This window comes from Hemitrygon akajei, chromosome 18, assembly GCF_048418815.1.
Source record: "Hemitrygon akajei chromosome 18, sHemAka1.3, whole genome shotgun sequence".
NCBI classification, from domain to species: Eukaryota; Metazoa; Chordata; class Chondrichthyes; order Myliobatiformes; family Dasyatidae; genus Hemitrygon; species Hemitrygon akajei.
The window spans coordinates 20,217,790-20,241,896 of record NC_133141.1 but is presented as its reverse complement, the minus strand read 5'-3'; the positions used below and the strand labels follow the sequence as shown (position 1 = coordinate 20,241,896).

The 24,107-nt window shown below is 46.3% G+C and overlaps 1 protein-coding gene across 7 annotated transcripts in view; it reads left to right on the top strand.

Moving 5' to 3' along the window:
• Positions 1–24,107, top strand: part of LOC140741173 (RNA-binding motif, single-stranded-interacting protein 2-like) — a 221,574-nt gene that overhangs the window by 129,571 nt on the left and 67,896 nt on the right. For all 7 annotated transcript variants that reach the window (XM_073071035.1, XM_073071034.1, XM_073071037.1 and 4 more), the window contains exons 3-4: positions 8,588–8,646; positions 23,928–24,019. In XM_073071035.1, the coding sequence (XP_072927136.1) occupies positions 8,588–8,646; positions 23,928–24,019 (151 nt within the window). The remainder of the gene's footprint in view (positions 1–8,587; positions 8,647–23,927; positions 24,020–24,107) is intronic.

Genomic DNA, 24,107 nt, shown 5'->3' with positions numbered 1-24,107 from the left:
GTGAATGTCAAACCAGAGGCCATGCCCGAGGATGGGCTGACACTACCAGGTCTGCTGGCATCACCAGTTGGCACGAGGGTGCAGGCTGAGAGCTGATGGCCACCTCCTGTGCAAGGGGATGCGGCCCGGGAAGGGCCTATGCCTGCTCACCAGAACTTGGCTGTGCCGCAATTAATCGCTGAAATAAACTGTAATTAACACCAAGCCATTCAAAAAGAACATGAGCTCACACGGATGCCTTGCTTGAATGAGTCATTCAGGAAACTTGTACTCACTATCGAGGCTGCAGCTGATGAGAACAGGAAATATTTTTGCACGTGACAGAACTTATTTATAGAGCCTCGTGATTCATTCACTGCCCGTAACATTTTTTCTCTCCTGGGAGGGGGCTTGGGGGGGGCAAAACAGTCAATGCAAACTGCTTGCTCTTGCATTAAGTTTCCATATGGAGGAGATGTGTGGAGGTAAGAGGAGGGAATCTGCCTTGTGAGGGACTCAGGGGGCAGACACATTCAGCTTGATGGAACTTTAAAAAAACAACCACGGTTCTCCACTTTCCATTCCTTTGTTCGAGGTGTGGCTTCATCACTGGCAAAGCACCCCCCCCCCCCAAAAAAAAAACACCCTTGATCTGCGGCTAATTCAGGAGACAGTTCAGAAGCAGCCAAACTGCACTGAGCTGGAGAAGCACACAGGCCAGTCCAGATGGTTTTTAACACACTGACCGTTTATTTGATTGCTTGAATTTAAAGTGCACACTGGTGGGATTTGAGCTTATGCCCTTAGGTTCATAACCCAGGAATATAGATCTTCATCAAATAACTTAGCCACAGTGCAGCAGTGCCCTCAAAATGGGAAAGGTGGCATCTGTCTCTCATGCGACCTCTATCAGTCTCTGTAATCCCACACAAGCCCGAGCAGTTGATCACTGCCCCTCACACCGATCTCTCACCGGTGTCACACCACGGAGCTCTCTCCACATGCCTGCCTGGAAGGTCTCAGGTTTTGCTGGGAGTCCACAGGCATCCATGGCCAGCTGCCAGAGACTCTGCCCTCCAAAGGGTTTCACCATCAGGCAATATGGACATACTCAGCCATGCGTACGCACACACATGCACATACTCACACACACATGGTGTACAGGGTCTAACACTAGGGCGAACACACATAGTGTGTACACACCTATACGTGTTCACAGAAACATGCACACTCACCCATTCACATAGACGTGTCTATACACACACACACAAGCACACACTCACTCGCATACATGTGCATGCACACATACAGACTCACCCGCTCACAGCTGCACATACACACAAGTACGTGCATAGTCCCAGGATCAGTGAGAGGGAACAAGAGCCTGGCTGTTTCATCAGCTCTTTAGTGTAGAGTGTGGAATATGAACGTGAGCCTGCCCCTGAGCCATCGTCCTTCTTCCCCCACCACCCGTCCACCCACAGTTGTCCATTGAGTGCTACGGTGTAGATCAGGGTCACTTTTTCCACGAAATCCTAACTGAACTGTGACCCATGCGTACCTCCTCAAGGCAGTCACGAAAGACCCACGGCAGCTCCCTGGTGGACTGGTCAATGTAAGGAAATGAGTCACCTGTGGTTTGTGGAAGCTTGCTGTGCATATGTTGGCCGCCCTTCGAAATCTCTGCAGGAGCTGCAGTGGGCTTTGGGCTGAAGCTGACAAAGTCCCTGTCCCACAACAGTGAAATTTGAAGCCCTTTCAGCTCTCAGTTCCAGTACAGTAGAACAAAGACTGTTGGAATTGAAGAGTTTGTGTGTGCTGAGGAAACAGTGAGGTAAAACGTTCAAAGTTGAAAGTAAATTTATCATCAAAGTACATATATGTTACCGTGTACTTGAGATTCATTTACTTGCAGGCATTTACAAGGGGGGAAAAAAGAGAAACAATAGAATTTATGAAAAACTACAAGAACAGACAGAGGCTGACAAACAACCAAGGTGCAAATGAAGACAAACTGTACAAATAAAAATAATACTGAGAGCATAAGTTATAAAGAGCCCTTGAAAGTGAGTCTGTAGGTTGTAGAATCAGTTCAGTGTTAAGGTGAGTGAAGTTATCCACACCAACTCAGCAGCCTGATGGCTGTAGGATTATAATTGTTCCTGAACCTGGTGGTGTGGAACTTAAGGCTCCTGTACCTCCTTCCCAATAGTTGTAGTGGGAAACTACTGGAGACATGCCATCTTGTCAGTCAGCATCTTGTGAGGCAACCTTTGGAACTGGCCTTCTCATGGACTAGTGGTGTGCTTCCAGTATTTTCTGCTTTTTTTCCCCCCTTCTCTTGCTTAAGCTTTAATATGTGCAGCATTTGGATTAAGGAATGTTAGAGGAGCGGGAGAAGATGGTGCCTTCATTCCTGTGGCAACAATCCCGCTGACCTGGAACTGTATCACCGCTTCTTCATCATCACTGGGTCTAAGTCCAGGAACTCCCTCCCCAACAGCACCTTCCCCAGAAGGACTGCAGTGGATCAAGAAGGCTCTTCACCCCCGCCTGTTCAAGGGAAATTATGGAATGGGCAATAAATGCTGTCCTTTGCAGTGATGCCCCTATTGGATTAGGTTGACTCAGCATGCCACAGGAACCATCGCATCTCCATTTTCGCCCTAAAGCAGGGGTTCCCAACCTGGGGTCCACAGACCCTCTTGCTTAATGGTGTTGGTCCATGGCATAAACAAGGTTGGGAACTTGTTCAGGTAGCTTCACTTCTGTTCTTCTTTGAGGAGAGGGGGAGAGATATGTCAAAGTTGAAGTCAACTTTATCATCAGATGCAAAGTACACGTGTGCACAGGTGCGATGAAAAACTGACTTGCAACAGCACCACATTCACGAGAAAATCATAAATATAAATCAGACAGAATTTTTACAAGAAAGACCACAATTAGAACAATAAACAGTCCTTTGTAGTGTAGAGTGATCATAGTGTTGCTTTACTGAGGTAGTGATTAGGGTTGTGCAGGTGGGTTCAAGAACCAAATGGTTGAAGGGAAGTGGGTGTTCCGAACCTGGTGGTGTGGGACTTCAGGCTTCTATACCTCCTGCCTGATGGTAGCTGCGAGAAGATGGCATGGCCAAGAGGTGGAGTTTTTTTTTCTTGAAGCATATTGCCTTCTTGTAGATGCCAACTTTTCATCAGAACAGGACAATGCCCATACTGAGCTGAGAACTGGATTGAGAATCCATGTAATCACAGCCCACAGCCAAATAATGCTGATATATCTGGGCGTCAGCATCTCAGAGGATCTGTCCTGGGCCCAACACATTGATGCAACCACGAAGAAGACGCACCATAGGTTTTACTTCATTAGGAGTTTGAGGAGATTCAGTAAATTTGAGGAGATTTGGTAAGACTCTAGCATTCGGACTGATTGTATCACAGCCTGGTATGGAAGCTCCAATATGCAGGATTGAAAGAGGTTACAGTGGATTGTAGTCTCAGTCAGACCCATCATGGGCACAACCCTCCCCACCATCGAGGTCATCTTCAAGAGGCAGTGCCTCAAGAAGGCAGCATCCATCACTAAGGACCCTCACTGTCTGGAATGTGCCTTCTTCTCATTCGTACCATTAGTGAGGAAGTACAGGGGCATGAAGACCTATACGCAACATTTTAGGAACAGCTTTTTCCCCTCCACCATCACATTTCTGAATGGTCCACAAACTATTTCTCTTTTGCACAATTTATTTATTTATTGTAACTTATAATATGTTATGGTTTGTGTTGTACTGTTGCCAAAATAGAGCAAATTTCATGACATATTCTGATTTCTGATATATACTGTACTTAAACCCTATCCACCTATAGTGCCTCCATATCTTTTAAAATAGCTTAGCCAGCAAAAATAGGCACCCAAATCAGGAGCAGGAGCCTTCAACCTGCCCTGACACCAAATGCAGTCATGGTTAATCCAACTTTAGTCTCATTTCTCCATTCTCGCTTACCTTAGTAACCTCGCAAATCTTTGCTTCACAAGGTTCTATCCACCTCTTCCTTAAAAAGTGTCAGTGACCTTTGCTTCCACTGCCCTTTGAGGAGGCAAGTTTCAAAGACACCTCAGCCCCTGAGGGGGGTGGGGAGAAGGAAATACCTTATCTCTGAAAGGGGCAACTCCTTATTTCTAAGCTCCTCTCACAACAGGAAACATTCTCTGCACATCCATCCTCAGGATCTTAGATGCTTCAGTTAAGTCCACCCTCTTATAAACTCTGTTGGATACAAACCTAGCATGTTCCAGATATTAGTCTAGTAAAGCTTTTCTGAACTGCTTCCAGTGCATAAATCAGAAGACCAGATCTAATCTTATCAGTGTCCAATATAACTGAAGTTTAACCTTTTCACATTGAATTGAATTTTCCTTGCAATATAGAATAACATTCATTCCTTCACAATATGCAATAAAAGCCTGAAAACACTTAACATCAGGCTCAAGGACAGCTTCCACCCTACTATCATAAGACTATTGTACAATAATGCGGACACTTGACCTCGAAATCCGCCTCGTTGTGACTATGCACCATACTGTTAATCCTCACTGCATTTTCTTTGTAACTGTAATACTTCATTCTGTATTCTGCTATTGTTTTGCCTTGTACTACCTTAATGTACTGTTGTAATGAACTGATCTGCGTGGAAGATATGACAGACAAGTTTTTCATTGTACCTCAGTACATGTGACAATCATAAACCAATTTGTTGACTTACCAAGATACTGTTCACTTTCCAAATCGCTTGTTGCACCAGCATACCAGTCTTTTGAGCAACATTCGTTCAAACAGACCATTCCTCTGCATCTCTGAGCTCTGCAATCTCCCACCATTTAGATGATATGCTGTTCAGTCTTCCTTGCCAAAATGGGACAATTTCACAGATTTCTTTGGCAGCATCTTCCAAACCCACCCCCTCTACCTGCCAGAAGGAGACACACAGGGAACACCACCAGATGGAAATTTCCCTCTAAGCCACCCTCCTAACTTGAAAATATATCCCTGTTCCTTCACTGTCACTGGATCAAAACCCTGGAACTTTCTCGATGATGAAGACAAATTCTTGATCCACAATCTATTTCATCGAAACATGTTGCTTGTCTACCTGCATTTCACCTTCTCAGTAACTGTGAACTGCATTCTTTTATCGCTTTTTGCTTTGTATGACCTCGATAAGCCAATGTCTTGAAATGCTCTGGAAGAGCACACAACTAGGAGAGCAAAGCAGAAAATAGGTTTACGTCATTTACAGCAAGCTGCTGGAGATGTGATGTGAATGGGATCAAGACTGATAGTAGTCTCTTCCCCCAATACCTTGGGGAATCCTACATCAAAGACAGAATTTAGTAAGAACTTAATGTGGCTTTTCTGGTACTGTGCCTTTTAACTCACTCTGTTTTTCATTCTCCTGCCAGGTATGATGTGGTTGATCACTTTTACATAGACATGTCAGGAATCCCCTTTCTCTCTTCTGCTTTCCAGAGATAATACAGAACTTTGAAAGCTAGGACGATCAGACTCAAGAACAACTTCTTCCCCAATCACCTCTCACATCCCTTTCCTGGTGCTACTGTCACATTCTCAGTCTCTATGCTCTACCTCTTTTATTGTCACTTCAGTGGGTTTTTTTTGCCCTACCTCAGACATGCACTGCTATATTTTGCACCATATAGTCATAGAAAAGGACAGCACAAAAACAGGCACTTTGCCCCATCTAATCTGCGCCAAACCATTTAAAATGCCTATTCCCATCGACCTGCACCAGGACTATAGCCCTCCACACCCCTACCATCCATGTACCTAACCAAACATTGCTTAAATGTTGAAATCGAGCTCGCATGCACCACTTGCACTGGCAGCTCGTCCCACACTCTCAACATCCTCTGAGAGAAGATGTTTCCCCTCATGTTCCCCTTAAACTTTTTACCTTTCACCCTTAACCCATAACCTCTAGTTGAAGTCCCACACAATCTCAGTGGAAAAAGCCTGCTTGCATTTACCCTATACCCCTCATAATTACATATACTTCTATCACATCTCCTCTCAATCTTCTACGTTCCAAGGAATAAAGTTCAAACCTACTTAAATCCTTCCTTATAACTTCAGTCCTCCGGACCCGGCAACATCCTTGTAAATTTTCTCTGTACTCTTTCAACTTTAATTACATCTTTCCTGTAGGTAGATGATCAAAACTGCACACAGTGCTCCAAGTTAGGTCTCACCAATGTCTCATACAACTTCAACATAGCATCCCATTTCCTGTACTCAATACATTGATCTATGAAGGCCAATGTTTTTGTGCTTATTGTTGCATTTGTTGTGACCGTGTACACTGTTTACTCTGTGAACTTCACGTGAGCCAGGAATTTAATTGCACCCTGGTGTATATAACTGTAAAATAATCTGTGATCTGAACCTAAATCTGAAATCATCTGGAGATACCTTAATTTCGAGGGAGGAGGTCACTCTATTGAATAAGCAAAAAGCCTTTCTCTTTAAGTGTGTCACCAGTTTATGTACATACAGTACATTGTGGTGGGCACATTTTCAAATGTTGATCTGTGCCAGTGGATATTTCACCGTAGAGTTCACAGGCTCCTCCTGTTTTTGGCTCTGTGTCATCGTGCTTGTGGAACATATTTGGGACATCGATAGTTATACGGGTCACACAGGAGCCAGCCACGAAGAAAGGAACAGTGATTGCATGTGGGTCAAGAGAAATTGGACCACATGCAGTTGGCATAGCCGGCATGAGTAAGTGCAGTGCATTCTGTAGACGGTGAATACTGCAGCCACTGTGCGACAGTGGTGGAGGGAGAGAGCATTTAGGGTGGTGTATGGGATGTCAGTCAAGTGGGCAGCTTTGTCCAGAGTAGTCTTGAGCTTCTTCTGTGTTGTTGGAGCTGCACCATCCAAGAAAGTTCAGAGTGTCCCATCACCCTCTTGAGTTGTTGGAAAAACCCTGAGGTGTCAAGAGGCAAATCAGGTTTTGGTCACCCTGCTATGATGCCATTAAGCTGGAAACAATGCAGATGAAATTTACAAGGATGTTGCCAGGAGTGACAACCTGAGTTTGGCCAGGTTCGGATTTTATTCATTGGAGGGCAGGAGGATGATGGGTGATCTTATAGAGATGTGTAAAATCATGAGGGGCATAGATAGGGTAAATATACACAGTCTTTTTCTCAGGGTTGGAGAATCAAGAACTAGAGGGTATAGGCTTAAGGCGAAAGTGGAGAGATTTAATAGGTACCTGAGGGGCAGCTTTTTCCAACCAGAGGTTAGTGGTTTTAGACCATAAGATCATAAAGACACAGGAGCAGAATTAAGCTATTTGGCCGTTCGGTTTTATGGAACAAGCTGTTAGAGGAAGTGTTTGAGGCTGGTTCTTTAATAACAGATGCATGGGTAGGAAAGGTTTTGAAGAACATGAGTCAGTTGTGGGCAAATAGGACTAGCTTGGATGAACATCTTCATCACTGACCATTTGTGCTGCAGGGCCTGTTTCCGTGCTGTATGAATCTAACTTCCCACAGGAAACCCAACCTGCTCACCCTGGTCCATTTGAAGGGTTCTGATCAGTGGTGACCCCCAGGACATTAATGATGGAGGACTCAGTGTTGGTCATGCCACTGAATGTAAGGGATAAGAGGATATGCTCTCTTATTGGAGAGGGTTAGGGTTAGATGAATATGCTCTCCCTCCCTCTCTCTCTTTTTTCTTCGGAGAGAGAGTTAATGGTAGGAGGATATGCTCCCTCTTATCGGAGAGGGTTATTGCCTGACACTTTTGGAGTGAATGTTATTTCTGTGGAAACAAGGAAAGGGAATGGGTATGTAGAGGGTTGGCAATATTTCATGCAATGTAAAATTGGATGTAAGAAAGATAAAGATTAACTTTATTTATTACATATATATCGAAATATTGGAAAATACAGTGAAAGGTGCAGTTTGCACCAACTACCAACACAGTCCAAGGACATGCTGGGGCAGACTGCAAGTATCATCATGCTTCCGATGCCAACATAGCATGCCCACAATTTACTAATCCTAACCTGTACATCTTCGGACTGTGGGAGGAAACCAGAGCACCCGGAGGAAACCCATGTGGTTACAGGGAGAACGTACAAACTCCTTACAGATAGCAGCAGGAATTGAACTCCAACCTGCCAATTACTGGTACTGTAAAACAGCGGGCTTACTGCTATATAATGGGAACTGCGTAACACTGAGATAAATAGTTTGCATGATATTGGTTGAGGGACCACAGGGAGCATACAGATGGGACCACAGTTTACTGTCTCATCCTGAAAAGAGTCTACTTTGCTCTCAGTGAAGAATCAGGCTTTTTCTTGTAATTGAGCATCTGGAATAAGATTTGAACTTCAACCTTCTGTCTCAAAGGTGAAGGTGCTACCCACTGAGCCACACTGAGGACATCTCCACCGGAGAGACCATGCCTGGATTGCGGAGTTAGCTTCCAAAATGGATGGGCCTCATGCCAACTTGAGATGCTGCATCAACATTTTTACAGTCTCTAACTTTCTTTTTTACTTCTTAACAGGTATGGTAAAATAGTTTCCACAAAAGCCATTCTGGACAAGACAACCAACAAGTGCAAAGGTAGGAGACTCCATTTCTACAGTGTGTGAACATCCAGCCAGATCCAGCCAGGCACTTTCACCCCACCCCCACCACCTCACCCGCCAGAACAGTTTACCCCTCTCATTCCCAGTGTCGGCATCTTAATGCCGGATGACCAGAGGTAGCAGGCAGGAGCGAGGAAGGAGGGAGCTGCGATTGCAGTGGGGGATTTGGTGTCAAGGTGCTCCTATTGTTTTTCTGACTGCGGGAATAAGTGCTGTTCAGGAATGATGTGAAAACAAGAGAGTAACACTGTAATTTGGTTTTACGGGCACGTTTCACCATGTAACAGAATCAGTCTGGATTCATAAGAAGGAGATACCATGCTGTGGCTGCAAACATTACAGGCGTGCTCTGGCAACTGTATCAAGACTGGACTGTTCGATGACATCATTTCAAACAACTATTTAATGAATGATTTATGTTATTTGCTAATTGGTTGAAATTACCTGGTGATGAACTAACAGTGTAAAACTGTTCATTTTGAAATGCCTTGTTTTTGGATGTGTTAACAACAACAACTTGCATTTATATTGTGCCTTTAACAGGTGCTTCACAGGAATGTAATCGGAAACCAAATTTGACACCGAGCCATCAGGGCAGGCGAGCAAACTCTCAGCCAAAGGCAATGGTTTTGAGGAGTGATTGATTAAAACCCCCCAAAAAAGCACAGGAGAGGTTTGGAGGAAGGAGCTCAGAGTTGTAAAGGACTACAGCCGCGAATGGCGGGACGATTGAAATTGGGCTGAGGTGGAGTAGGAGTGGAAGAGGCCAAGACTGGATTTCAGAGGGAGATTGAGTGAAGCTGTGGAGGGAATTTGAACAAAAGGAAAGGCGAGGAGTCAGAGCAGCAAAGATTGGAAGTGTCTCACACTTACCAATTGGTTTGTATGTCTATGGCCCTCCCTTTCATAGGAGAGATGTTTGTTGAGAGTATCTCAGACCCGAACTGGTTAATGCTTACTTTTCAGCCAGTGGGAGTAGGGCACAGGCCATGACCTTTACTCCCTTGCAACCAGTTGGAAGGAAAATTGCTCAGGAGTTTGTACTGATTGCCGGGAGAGCTGGATTGGACTCCAGTTCCATTGGGGAGCTGGCAGACAGCCCATAGAGCAGACAGTGCCACGATTGCAGCCTGTGGTTGTGGGAGGGGTCTTCATCGAGAGGTAAAAGGGAAGCCCCCCTTTTCACCATAAAATATCCCCCTTCCCCTCACTCCCCACCGCCTGCTGAAAGCAGTCCTGTCAACTCCACCCTTCCCCCTCAACTAAGCGCGGGTTTAAGATGTTCACCGAACCTACTTCCAAAGGCATATCATTTGAATCAAAAGCACATTCCGCATTCCTGGGATTCCAGCCATCCGTGGAACACAAGGGAGGTCCCAGCTGCACAGCTGTGTTGTGGAAGGAGAGGAGGAGGAGGAGAGAGAGAGAGAGAGAGAAGAGAGAGAGAGAGAGAGAGAGAGAGAGAGAGAGAGAGAGAGAGAGAGAGAGAGAGAGAGAGAGAGAGAAGGTGTGAAAGAGAGAGAGAGAAAGGGGGAGGGAGGGAGGGGGAGAGAGAGTGCAATGAGGCTGTCTGAAACATGTACCAGCATCTGTGAGAGTATTTATACCCTTAGAACTCGGTGTTCTTCCAACAATATTTCCTGTTGAGATTGGCAGGCCAAATTCAGAGTTAGATCCACCTCCAAGGCTGATGGAAGGGGCCTTTTTTAACAATCTATAATGCGCAAAGACAAACCCAAATAAAGTTGCAGCAGTTTGAATCACCTGCCCCTTGGGTTCGTTTTTCATCACCGTTAGAAGCCAGCAACCTTCCCACTAAAATGTCCTGCAAATCATCACCGTGGGAGGAGCCACTAGATCTGTCCTCCACCCCATCGATTGGCCCCGTGTACTGACATTGCCTCTCCTCTGATGTCAGCTTGAAATGGCTGGGCAGGGCAAATGACCTCTCGGTTTCCTTTGCAAATTCCCAAAGCGAGCACACTTATTTTGACATGGTCGTGTTCACCGTATTTTTGTGTTAAACAAGAAGTACAACTTATGATTGAAATGTTAAATATTGGCAGCTGTGCATATTTTCAGAACTAAGCAACCAGCTTTTGCTTTTAAAGACCATGACTCAGTTTTCCCATCCTTTAATGTGTCACTCTACCAAAGTGAGAGGTATGTCGTTATTTGGCATGGCAATCATGCAGAATCCTGTCCAGGGCTTGCATCAGACTTCCCCAGCTAGGCTGTCTCATCAGAAGCAAAGGGCCTGACTTATTGCTTCCCAAACTAACTAAAGTAAATCAGAATGTGAAATCTGAGCCTGCTTGGCTCAGATTTATCCCACCACGCTCCCACCATCCCCCCCCCCCCCCCCCACTACCACCACCACCACCACCACCCTGGGATCCTTTTCACCAATGCCAGGAGTAGACATTGAGGAGGAGGCCAGTCACAATGCCCTCACAGTTGACTTGCCTGCCTGTACTCTCGGAGACAGAGTACAACATAAGAATATGATCAATCATCAATGTACTCAAAAATCTAAATGCCAGTTTGGATGATTCATATGTACTTTGGCATTCTTTGACTTTCCCTTGTGTGTAACTTGGACACTGGGCCTGCATTCTGTCTTGGCTCTTAGCTGATCATGACCTTAAATTTATTGCGGAGCTAAAGTATGCTGATGAAAACCCAGCTACTCACGACATCCATGCTGAAATGGGCGGTCAATTCCAGTGACAACAGACTGCACAGCACTGGCCATTTACATCTGTTTCAAAGTTGCCAGCAGTTCTGAAGCTCAGTCTTTCTTGCGCCATGGCACTTCTGTGTCCCATCTACCCAATTATAGCGGGCTTTACCCTTGACCCTTCTCGTAAACCAGCACACAGGAAAAATCTGATTATCCTCTTCCTCCTCTCTCTGAACTTAAAACTTGAGAGACTGTGCAGATGAAGGATGACTCTCTAACAAAGAGCTGACACGGGCATAATGGACCGAATGCCCCCTGACCATTGTCATTTTGTTCCGTTGCCTCTTCCTTGCAAAAACAGCACTAATTTTTTTATTAATCTCCTCTCTGACAGATTTTAATAAAGTATTTTTTCGAGAAGATGGCCTTTTAATTTACAACTGCTGCTTTTGCCTTTCACGTATAGAGTTTACATTCCTCCCCCTAGCTATTCCAAGGACCACAGACTGGCATGTTTTAATATTAATTGTAAATGCTATCGTGTTTTATCAGCCACTGCCTTGTTCAGTGGGGTTTTGGTTTGCTAAGAGTCATTTTGTAACATGACTTCAGGGAAAGTGGAACAGTGTCCTGACCAGGAAATGAAGCCCCAGCTCGCTGTCATTAATTTCACAGCCGTCAGTTTCCACTTTTCGTCTCCTCGGTAATGGAGGTGGATTTCCCTCCAGCTGCACGCACTGCTGATCTTGTTTGATTTCCATCTTTCATTTTCCTCAGCGGCTTTTCTTACCCCTCTCTTTCCGGATCGGACCTCACTGTTCCCTGTTCTGACTGTGCTGTCTTGCTGCTTTGCTTCAGTGGGAAGGGGAGCTCATCACAGTCACCTCACCTGATCGGCTATTCTTCAAGTACTGGTCCGGGCACAGTCCGAGGTAATTGGCACTTGAACACACACACAGACATAACCATGGATATACATGCAGGGATATGTACACCCATACACTCAGAAGCCACTTTATCAGGAATCTCCTGTACCTAACAAAGTGGCCACTGAGTGTATATTCATGGTCTTCTACTTCCGTAGCCCATCCACATGTTGTGCGTTCAAAGATACTCTTCTCCAAACCACTGTTGTAATACCTGGTCATTTGAGTTACTGTCGCCCTCCTGTCAGCTTGAACCACTCTGGCCATTCTCCTCTGACCTTTCTCATTAACAAGGCATTTTCACCCAGAGAACTGCCACTCACTGGATTTTTTTTGTTTTTCACACCATTCTCTGTAAACTCTAGAGACCATTGTGTATGAATATCCCAGGAGATCAGCAGTTTCTGAGATTCTCAAAGCACATCATCTGGTACCAACAATCATTCCCTGGCCAAAGTCACTCAAATCACATTTTTTCCCATTCTGATGTTTTGTCTGAACAACAAATGAATCTCTTGACCATGTCTGCATGCTTTTATGCACTGAGTTGCTGCCACGTGATTGGCTGATTAGATATTTGTATTAATGAGCAGGTGTACAAGTGTACCTAAGAAGTGGTCACTGAGTGCATATAGTCATATACAATAATTGATTCACAAATTGATGTGCATAGAGGCATATCCCACATTAACAGACACACAAATGGACCACGTATATCAATGCGCATCTTTGTAAGCATGCATTAATTTTCCACTGTAGGTACACATATTCATGTACCTATGTTGATCTGTGTAACTTTACATACATGTGAGCATGCAAACATAAAATTGTGCACATACTTGCAGACATGCATGCATGCACATACACAGCAATGCATACTTAATGTCATGAGGAGACATGTAAATGTTAGCAATCACAGAAGTATGCATGCCAATTGCAGTGTGTATGCACACATTACATTATAATGTTGGAATGCATGACGGGTGTCAATATACATAATGGCATATGGTCAGGCACACAGTTGATTCCTGAGCTTGGATGCACTCGGTCTGGATAGCTTGCATGTTGTCACATATGACTATGCATGTACATAGCCACATGTGATTGATGTCATTCATCCAGGCAAGTTTATAACAAATGCAGACAAACTTACTTCCACTCATAGACATGCACAATGGCAAACACAGACTCAGACGTTTAGGCATGCACATACGTACGTGCACGAGCACATAAGCATGAGACACAGAGAAGCAGGCATGCAATACTGCCATATTCATCTCCTGTCCTGCCCAGGAGCACCGAGCACCGAGACCGGTTGTCCCGCTTAGGGATCAAAAGACCTAAGCTGGGATTGGCTCGGCCTGGCTGCCTCCGCCCCATGAATACCAACCCATCAGTGAGATGTGGAACATTAATCTTGGCCTCTCGAAGACTTGCCTTGTTGTTGTTTCTCTCGGTACTGGATTCTGAAAGGATGGAAGCAATTTTTCAGGCAGCCACATGGCGGCCAGAGGCTTCTTTGATCAGCAGTCCATGTGAGCAAGACTCCACCCCAACAGTCTGTCCCTCTCCTCTCCTGGACTATGGAGGCCTTTCAAACAATCTGCAGCATTTGTGGGTAGGAAAGGAAATGCCGACGTTTCAGGTCAAAACCCTGCATCAGTCCTCCAGAAGATGATTTGTTGCTCCAGATTCCAGCATCTGCGGTCTCTTGTGGTCTCTTTCATTCAACCTGCCATTCATATGGGGAACATGCAGTTCCTCTCTAACCATCTACATGCCAATAAGCCTGCTGATGTGCGTTTGCACGTGTAAATATGCCCTCTCCACGTACGTCCACGCTTAACTATGGCGCAAGTATGGGTGCACCTGTACGTGCGTGTCAATATGCAAACTTTGTAGATGTGTTTGTGGGTCCAGCTGCATTTGTGCACATATGTTATACATTTGCATGAGTGGATATCATCAAGCATGTCTGCCTGTCATCATGCGAGTACAGAAAGAGACCACAGCCTACAGAGCCTCTTCTGCCATTCGCTGAGATAGCACGGGGTGAGCATTTTATGTCATAGTCCAACAGAAAAGATTAAAGATCAAAGATTAGTTTTATTTCACACATATACATCAAAACATACAGTGCAATGCATCGTTTGCACCACGTCAGATCAGCGAGGGTTGTGCTTGGGAGCAGTCCGAAGGTGTCGCTACGTTTCCAACGCCAACATAACATGCCCAAAACTCACTAGCCATAACCGTATGTCTTTGTGATGCGGGAACCAACATGTTCACAGGGAGAAGGTACAAACTCCTTACAGTGGCAGGAATCAAACCACGGTCTTACAGCTGGCGCTGCAAAGCATTGCGCTAACCACTGGTGCTACTGTGCTTGCCCTCTCACTTCTGAGGCTCTTGTGTCTGGCGCAGCCTCAGCAGTTCCTTAAGCCAGAGCAGAGCTTTAGGGTGAAGTATGAGCTCAGCCAATGCATGGAGCACAGCCGTCACCTCATCCTGCAGCAATTCATGCATGCAGAGTAGTATGGACAAACATGCCCCTAATGATAATGAAGATTGAGGGGGGGCAGTCTCCCGCAATTATTCTCACAAGCGCTTCACTGCCCTGCTGTGCTTAGCCAAACAATATTGCCCTGCATTTCCTGATCTGGCCAACGGGACACAGTCCATTGCAATGGAACTTGGGATATTCCCACTATTTATGTCACAGAATTATTCCACTAGGCGCTCTGCAACTTTTTTTTGTAGTAAATATTAAAAATGACAAACTGATTCCTCAAATGTTCCGCTTTTTGTCGCCTGGTGAAGCTAGATAGCTGGAGGCCTGGAATTAGTAACTTGCCTCTTGGGATGAACTTTTAAAGAAAATAGTAAATCCTGTCACAGCAGGAGATTCCTGTGAAAATGCTGCACTTCGGAACAATGCCCTGAGCTTAAATCTGAAGTGATACATGCGGGAAGGGCGATGTCCTTGCCCCATCTACTGGTTTGGACAAAACTTTCTGGAGGATGCTGTCTCCTAAGCAAAAAAAAAGTCTCTTTTTGTGTCTGTTTCATATTTCAAAATTTCTCCCTTGTTTTGCCCAAATTGAATGCTCCTTCCAAACATGGCATCTTATGGGCACGGTTGCCAGCTAGGTGACCTCTGACCTCTGAGATGGCTCACTGAAGCAGAGTCAAGCAGGTGTGATAACAAACACTGAGGTGTAAAACTATGTTGAGAAGGCAAGCAGGTTTGTTCTTAGAAGGTCATTAAACAAAGGTATGGTCATGTGGTAGCACTCTTGCCTTTTGTAGGTTGTAGGTTCAATTCCCAGTCTAGCTGTAAAAGCACAAAATTCCATGTTGAGGCTCTTAATATGGCACTGGCTTTCAGATGCTAAGACCTGGCCAGTCAATGATCCCACAGTGCAGTATATATTGTAAAATATAGAGGCTTCTCTGGTGGCCTTGGCAACCAATCCTCTCAACCAATTGACTGCACAGATCTGTTGAGCTATATGGCCTGTTCCTGTGCTGTGTTCTCCCTTTTTCCTTACCAATGAAAGAATATTGGAGGCAGTCCAAAGGGGATTTTCCAGTGTAATGAGAGGGATGACCTATCAAGAGAGGCAAGGCAGAATATATTCTTCGAAGTTTAAAAGGAAGAGTGAGTGATCTTATTGAAGAGGGCTTGACAAAATATTTCCTTGATCCAGGGAATCTTGAAGGAGGAGAATCAGATATAGGGGCAAATCATTTAAAACCAAACTATGTCAATGTTCCTTCTCACGGAGGGCAGCAAATCTTTGGAATTCTCAGAAGGTATTGGAGGATAGATCATTAAGGGTATTTAAAAGGGGCTTAGATAAAATGTTGAGGATTACAGAAAGACGAGGAGTTAAAACCTGGCACAAAGCAATCATTGGATGGAAGAATATGCTCAAGGAGCCAAGTGGTCTGTTGCTCCTGTTTTCTTGCATAACCACTGAATCCAGTTACCAGGTCATGATGTTATCTGTGGCATTTCCTCATTTCTGCACACCCAGAGTACCTCAGTAACTTGAAAAATTTCTGTTGTTCTGTGGTTGAGTGTAGTGCTACAGAAATGCAAGTGTTTCTTTTTGCCTTCGTCCACTGTGTACGAAGGGAGAAACAAGACTCCTTCTCCAAAATTAGACCTTTAACAGTAGATTTCTTAATTGATCTTGGGGCATGAATGGCATGGCCTTAGTTGTGGGACTCCTGGTCTTGATACGGCATCCATTTTAAATTGTTGAACAGAGAAACACAGCACCACTGGAGCTTGCCTCAATATTGGCCTTGCCTTAGGTCCCTAGTGAGAAGGAAGAAGGCATTTGGGGATTGGATGGTATGATGGACAAGGATCTCTGAATTTTTTTGGACGACTTGCTAATTCAGCAGAGGTGTCAAGTTAACGCCACCGTGCTGACATCATCATCCCCCTGGAAACCCACAGCAGCAAGAAGAGTCAGAACCCAGTTGATCAGAGAGGTGAGAGCTGTGTCCCAATGGCATGTTGCAAATCTGAAGACTGTTCATTGGATGGTCCTTCTCACCTCTGGAGCTGAGAATGTGTGTCAAGCTGCATCTTGTATCTCCGTATCCTTTGGGTCAGTTGATGGATTCCAGGGCCAGAGACAGCAGCTCTTGTCTGTCATGGAAGGCTTCAGAGGCCCTTGGTCAACCCAGCCTATTTTCTACTTCACAGCAATGACTGCACTTTGTTACCTGCATTGGGATCTCCAGAGGCCATGGAAGGTGCCGTGGAAATGCAAATTCTCCCTTCTTCTGCGCTCTTAAGGTATACAAGAAGAATTTGGCCATCTAGCCCATTGAGTCTGCTCTGTAATTCTCAGCCCCATTCTTCCGCCTTCTCCCCATAACCCTAATGTTACCAATTGAGAACCTATCAATCTCTGTCTTAAATACACCCCTTGACTTGGCCTCCAGGACAACGATTTCCACAGATTCACCATCCTCTGGCTGAAGAAATTCTCCTCATCGCAGGTTTAAAGGGGTGCCCCTTTACTCCGAGGCTGTGCCCTCGGATCCTAGACCCTCCTACATGGCCGCTGGGATGGTAGGCAATAGGGCTGCTCTTCTGTGCCATGAATAAGGTCAATTGGTGTGGGCAACTTTGAGACATGTACTGTCAAAGGGAAGGTAATGTTGGCACCATAACAGTGGGAGGCAAAGACTCTCCAACAAGAGAGTGTCTACCTACCAACCCTTAACATACATTGGCATACCCATCACCTAGTTCCCCACTCTCGACATCCTGAGGGGTCACTATTGACCTGAAATTTAACCAGTCCAGCAACATAAATACCCCTTGTCAAAAGCTTGGTATCCTGCAGTAAGTGACTCACCGCCTAGCATCCCAAAGCTCTTCATTTGCCCCAATAATGCCATCCTGAAGAAAGCAGATTGCATGATTGACACCTCATTCCCCAGCAGCGTGGTGGAGCATGCACCCCAGTTACTCCCCAACCCTACTCCAGCAGCACCTCCCAGGCAAACCGGCTGCAGGAGACAAGTGCGTGATTCTGACCCGAAACGTCAATGGTTCTTTTCCTCCCACAGATGCTGCACGACCCACTACGTTCCTCCAGACGATTGTTCCTTGCTCCAGCCTTTTCATAGGGGAAGGCTGAGGGCAGCTGTTGCAGGGGAACACCGCCACCTGCAGGTTCCCCTTCAAGTCACATGCCATCACCACTTGGAATATACCACCATCTATATATATCACTGGGTCTGAATCTTGGAACTCCCTCCCTAACAGCACTGTGTAGGAGCCCCTTCACCAGAGTGGTTCAAGATGGCGGCTCATCTCCCGCCTTCTCAAGGGCAATAAACACTGCTCGTGCCTGTGTTGCTTACGCCCCACAAATGCATAAGTAGCAAATGGAGGCACTCACTAATGGTAAAGGATTGTAGCACCCTCATGTGCAGCCTGATGGGACCTTCAGAGGAAGAGATACAGCCGGCAGAGCTGCTGCCCCAAGGCGCTGTGGTCCCAGGTTTGATCCTGAACTCGACGCTGTTTCCACCAGGTGGTCCTGTTCCCTCCTACATCCCAGAGGGTCCGTGGATTAATCGGGCGCTGTAAAATATTCCTAGTTTGTAAATGAGTGGTAGAGTCTGGGAGGGTGGGATGAGTTGATGGGAATGTGGGGGAGAGTAGGTTACAGTGAAATTAGCGGGGTATGGAATTGCGCTAAGAAACTCAATGGGCCGAAGGAAATATGGAATTAAATGTTTATGGAAAAGACTCAAAATCCCTTGACAGGTGGGGAGAATGTGCATTCATAAAAACAATCATACGTATCAGAGCGCTGAGTTGGCATAGGTTGGGGTTGAGGGCTGCATCTGGGTGAGTGTAGGGGAGAGTGATGTGATCCACGCATTGTTCTCCAATAATGAACCTGTATTGTGTACATGGCAGACAGAAGTGGTTCGGGTCGGAAAGGATAGAGTTGGTCATGGGGACAGCCATTAGGATTTAAGTTGTCTTTTCAAGCAGTGAGAGGGAGGTGTTGAGAAGTTTCTGTGCCATTGGGGATGACCTGGGCACTTGGCTGGGCTCACATTGCATGCAGCCAGGTCAGAAGGATAATGTTTATAGGCTTTATAAAGTGGCCAGCAGAAGGGTAGCAGTGAAAGTAAACTACAGGCACCACCACCTGATGTATATAATGTATTCCTGCCAACTTGCCAACCCACAGCCCCAGGAGACCCCATCTCATAGTCTTAGGAAGAAAGCCTTGCCCTCCCACAGGATTAGAAAGGGACACTGAGTTGCCAATCCAGTGGCAGCCTCAGTCCTTTGCTCCTTTGGTCCAGGGTTTGTTTGCCATGGGAGGGGTGCCTTCCCTCCCCAACATGTCTCTCCGACTCTTCTGAAAACCTGCGTCTTTGTACAACCCCTTTCTGGCTCAGTGTAGGCCCTGTCAGATTGGCACTCTCTATGTGTTTCAGTCTGTAAGTGGGATGCCGTATCAGCGCAAGTTGTTGTTGTTAAGCAACCTTGGGTGCCTTGGGGGGATTTCCTGACCGCCAGTCACGGAAATACTCGGCAAGCAGACTCCTGTTGATGGGGATTCTATCAGGCATGGTGCATTTGCAAAGACAAAGCTATGTAGATGCAAGGCAGATTGAATCCTGGTGCCTATGCTGCCATTTGGGTATAATGTGAGACTGCTGCAGAGCCAACTGCACTGCTTATCGTTTCAGTGAGATTGCTCACCTGATTGTCTGAGATACAAGCTTTAAATCTGTACCAGGGGACACAGTATTCTGTTGTAGCTGATGTGTTGCTGTGGCAACGGTGACCCAAGGGCACCACAGCCACGTAATGTATCCCCATGGCTCCCAGGGTAAATGGCATGGTGAGACATTATGCTGATTAGGAATGGTTGTACCTTCTGGATTGCCTTGAAGACTCCAAAAGCTGATGATTGTTCTTCGCGGCACGGCTGAGGAGCAAAAGAAAGTTTTTGCTATCCATTTGAATGCTCTTGCAATTACTTAAGAGAAGCACATTAACCTTGGCGGATGCTCCAGTGCAGAACTGAGGAAGCACAAACTTTGTTCCCAGTGCTGTCTTCCACTGCTTGCTCTCTGACAGATATAAAAAGATTCCACGGCGCTATTTCAAGGTAGCTCATCCATGGGCCCAGGGAGGCTGCTGGTTACCCCCCACCAAACAGGTCATTCGGTCAAAATCGCATTTATCTTTTTGGAATCTTGCTTTTGCGCAGATGAGTGCTTCCTGCAACGGCTGAAAATGCTGCAAAACATCCTGAAAGTGGGCTTCAAAGGCGCTACAGTAATGCAAGTCCGTCTTTGTTTTTCTGGGAGTTGTTGAAGTTGGGGAAGGAGGCTGTTTGATCATGCAAGGAGGCTGGAGGCTTCCATTTGAGCTGCTAGAATCTTGATTCAGCCAGAGATGGCAACCGTTACACAGTCATCCCTGCAATGACCAAGCTTACTCCAGTAGAGTTGGCGGTGAGCATCATTAAACAGAAGACCCTCTGAGTCAAGAGCAGCCAGAGATTGTGCTTCTTCTATTTTAAATACAGGCTAGGCCATTTCAGGGATAGAGGCAGGGGCTTTTGCCAAGTTAACCCCTTCCCAGTGGTGCAGCAGGTAGAGCAGCTGCCTCACCGTGACAGAGACCCGGGTTCGACCCTGACCTCCGGTGCTCTGTGTTTCAAGTTTTCACATACCCTCTGTGACCACCAAGTGCTCTGCTTTCCTCCCACATCCCAAAGATGTGCGGGTCAGGAGGTTAATTAGCCGTTGTTAATTGCCCCTGGAGTGCATTGAGTGGTAGAATCTGGGGGTGAGTGGTTGAGAATAAAATTGGATCAATGTAGGGTTAGTGTAAGGGGATGGTGATGATGGCTGGTGAGCTGAAGGGACTGTGTGATTCTGAAATTCTGCAACTGAGATAAATTGGTGTCCCTCTCCATTCATCTTATTTTGAACTTGTCTTCCATGGGAAGGTAGTGGATTTGACTCTTGCCCCTATAGTCCAGAGTAGTCTTGGCTAGGGTTCCACTAAGAGTGTGTGTGTACTCATCATCCTGCCCACCACCATCACATTTAGTGATCCCACACCAAGGACCTCTGGCCACAAGAAGTGGAAACAGCAATATAATGCAGTGTGAGCCTCAGCGATAAACACCAGAATGGCATCCGGATCCTTTGCATATTATATTCAGCCCCCAGCTGAGTTCAACGCCCAGTTCCCTCTTTTGCAGTGACCTGTGTCCGTCCACCTAATACTGAAATCCCCCTCCCACACCTTGATTACTTCCCAACTGAACCATTCCAATCTTCTCCTGAGTCCGTCCCTGTTCCCTACTCTGTCATGCAGAGATACAGCGCAGAAGCAGGCCCTCAGCCCACCGAGTCCATGCCGACCATCAGCTAGCCATTTACTGTGCACTGATCCCGTTTTGTTGCCCCTGCACTCCTATCACCCCCCCCCCCCCCCAGGCTCTACCCTTCACTCACACCAATTTACAACCCGACAACCAGCATGGGGGGAAACTGGAACACCTTGGGGGCAAGCCCATCCAATCACAGGAAAAGTGCGCAGACCCCACACTGAGAAAACCCAAGGTCGGGGTTGAACCCGGGTCTGTGGAGCTGTCAGGCAGCAGCTCTGTATGCTCCGCCATTGTGGCTATCCTAAAGGGGCTCCATTATGAGCACTCAGTTTGAAATCCTTTACAAAGCACAGCCTAATTGAGGTGTTCAGATAATTATAGGATTTGATTCTTTTTATTTCAAAAATAAACTTGTATTCATAATAAAAATACACAAAGGAATAAACACATTGCAAATAACATTCTTAGTGTCGTTCACCACATAAAAGTAAGCTCTTCCCACAGCAAAGGATTTCAGTAAATACGTTCTTAGATAATAATATGAGCAGTTCTGCTCTTAATTGACATACAAGACCTACCTCAGCAGGATTTGATTGGGGTGAGAGAAAGGTGAAAACAGTTCCCTTCCTCAGAGAGTTGAGCTCCTGTGTGATACTGTGGGAGTGCTTCACCTTCAGGTGAGACAGAGGGATTGCCTGAAGACGCTTTCACTGAGACCAACGGGTTGCTGTTGGGTCAGAGGTCAAAGTGGGTAGGCGCAGGTGAATGCCCAATATGATGTGATCTAGTTGAATTGTGGGACAGGCTCGAGAGGGTGACTGACCTCATTCAATTCCCGCATTTGGCTTAGCCAAAACTAGATGTCATGGCGGCTGAGCTTCCTTGCAGCTCCAGAGACCCAGGTTCAACCCCGGCCTTTGGCGTTGTCTGTGTGTGGAGTTTGCACAGTCTCCCTGCGAACACATGGGATCCACCCCCCCCCCCCCTCCCGGGTTGTTTGGTTTTTTTCCCACATCCCGATGATGTGCAGAGTCGGTGGGTTTACAGGTTGCTTTATGTTGTGTGTAGGTGAGTGGTAGAATCCTGAGGGAGTGGCTGGAAATGTAAGAGAGAACAGGTCACAGGGAAATATGGGATTGATAGAATAGATCTGAGAGATTTTATGGGCTGAATGGCCTCCTGTGACACAGAAAAAATGCTGTCCGTACCCTAATACACAATAGTTTCTGCTCCTCTGACCTCCTGCCACCAGTTCCCAATATTAACAGCCATGCCTTCAATTCCCGAGCTCCTGTACTCTGGAATTCCCTCCCTGAGAATCTCTTTCAAAAGACACCACCTCAAATAGCAATGGCTCCAATGTGGAGAATCAGCCCAGATTTTTGTGCTGGTCGCTGGAATGGGATTTGAATTCACAATCTTCCAACTATGAAGTGATCATGTGACAATCGAGCCACCAGGAACAGTTCGATGCTGAATCCAATGCTGCTGTTCTGTCCTTAGCTCAAGGGTGTGTACGGTTAAGCGTAGACCTGTGATTGCATTCTTTGAGGTAGTTTATGCTTCCTAGTCTGAGATGTGCACCAGGAATCTACTTACCCATTTGAGCTGTTCAGGAACCTTATAACAGGCACGAATCAAAGGAAAACATGCTCTGATTGACTGATGCCTCTCTTGTGCTAAAGCTTCTGGCATTTTGACCAAATTATTCAACACTGAGGGTTTGATGAGGTCAGAAATGAGCAAGGTCAAAGGTAACTGGTAACATAAGTCCCACCTCTAGGCTGTTGCAGTTGGAGAGTGGGCCGAGGATGGCCATGTTTAGAGCTTTCATTCTTCCAGACAGAACCTGGTTTTATCCACTCCCCTGTATCTACCTAGAAGCAGCTTTAAGCACTGATGAGCTTCCATCTTTGGGCTGTGCCATCAGCAGTCTGGGCCCTAAGCTCCAGAATGCATTCTCTGAACCTCTCTGCCTCCTTGCCCCACACATTCTTCTTGTAAACGTTCCTTCAACACTCCTTCGCTGGTCGACCTTTTAGCCGCTCGTCCGAACGCAAGGCTTGGTGTCAATTTTGGTCTGATTACGCTCACGTGAAGCCCCTCAGAAGGCTTCTGCACGCTAAAGGCGCTATGTAAGTGCAAGTTGTTGTTGTTTGGGAGTGAGTGCGGCCGGGGCTTTGGAACGACGCAGGATGAGTGGCTGGTCCCCATTCCCACTGGGTCTGGGGCAGCACTGCACACGAGTGTATACACCGGGATCGATCCCTGCCATGTTCGGTCACGAAGGTCTGTCTATACACCTTACGTGGTGCAAACCTGGTAGGGAGGTGAATTTAATGAATCTCCGCTCCACTTATTGGTGTCTGCCTGAGTGGGAGCCACTGACCAGTGAGCTGAGTTCTGCATGAGCTTAAGTCGAGGGTGCGGGTATCAGACAGGACAACAGCAAGGCCGCAAGCCCAGTGCTTGAAGCAAGGCCACCCACCTGCCCGTGCACACTCACAGCCCGCGCAAATGTCGCTCCTGCCGTCCCTTCAGGGCCGCCCTCTGTGGTGAGAGAGCAGTGGGGTCTGGGAGCTACTGCGTGGGTGGTTTCTTGGGCTTGGCGCGCGCTGACGCTTTGAGCCAGCGTTGACAGCATCCCCTTCTCTTTTTGAATGCTTGATATGGTAGGAATGATTGCTCGGGTCTGATTTAACACTGTATTGACCCTGTTGGATTTTTTTTCAAGGCTATGGGTTTGTGGATTTCGATAGTCCCGCGGCTGCACAGAAGGCAGTGTCTGCGCTGAAGTCCAGTGGGGTACAAGCCCAGATGGCAAAGGTAAGGGCACACTCTTGCACTTGTGATACAGCGCTGGGCGCACAGGTTGACCACTTCCAGCAGTTTAACAATAATTACCTCCCCTCCC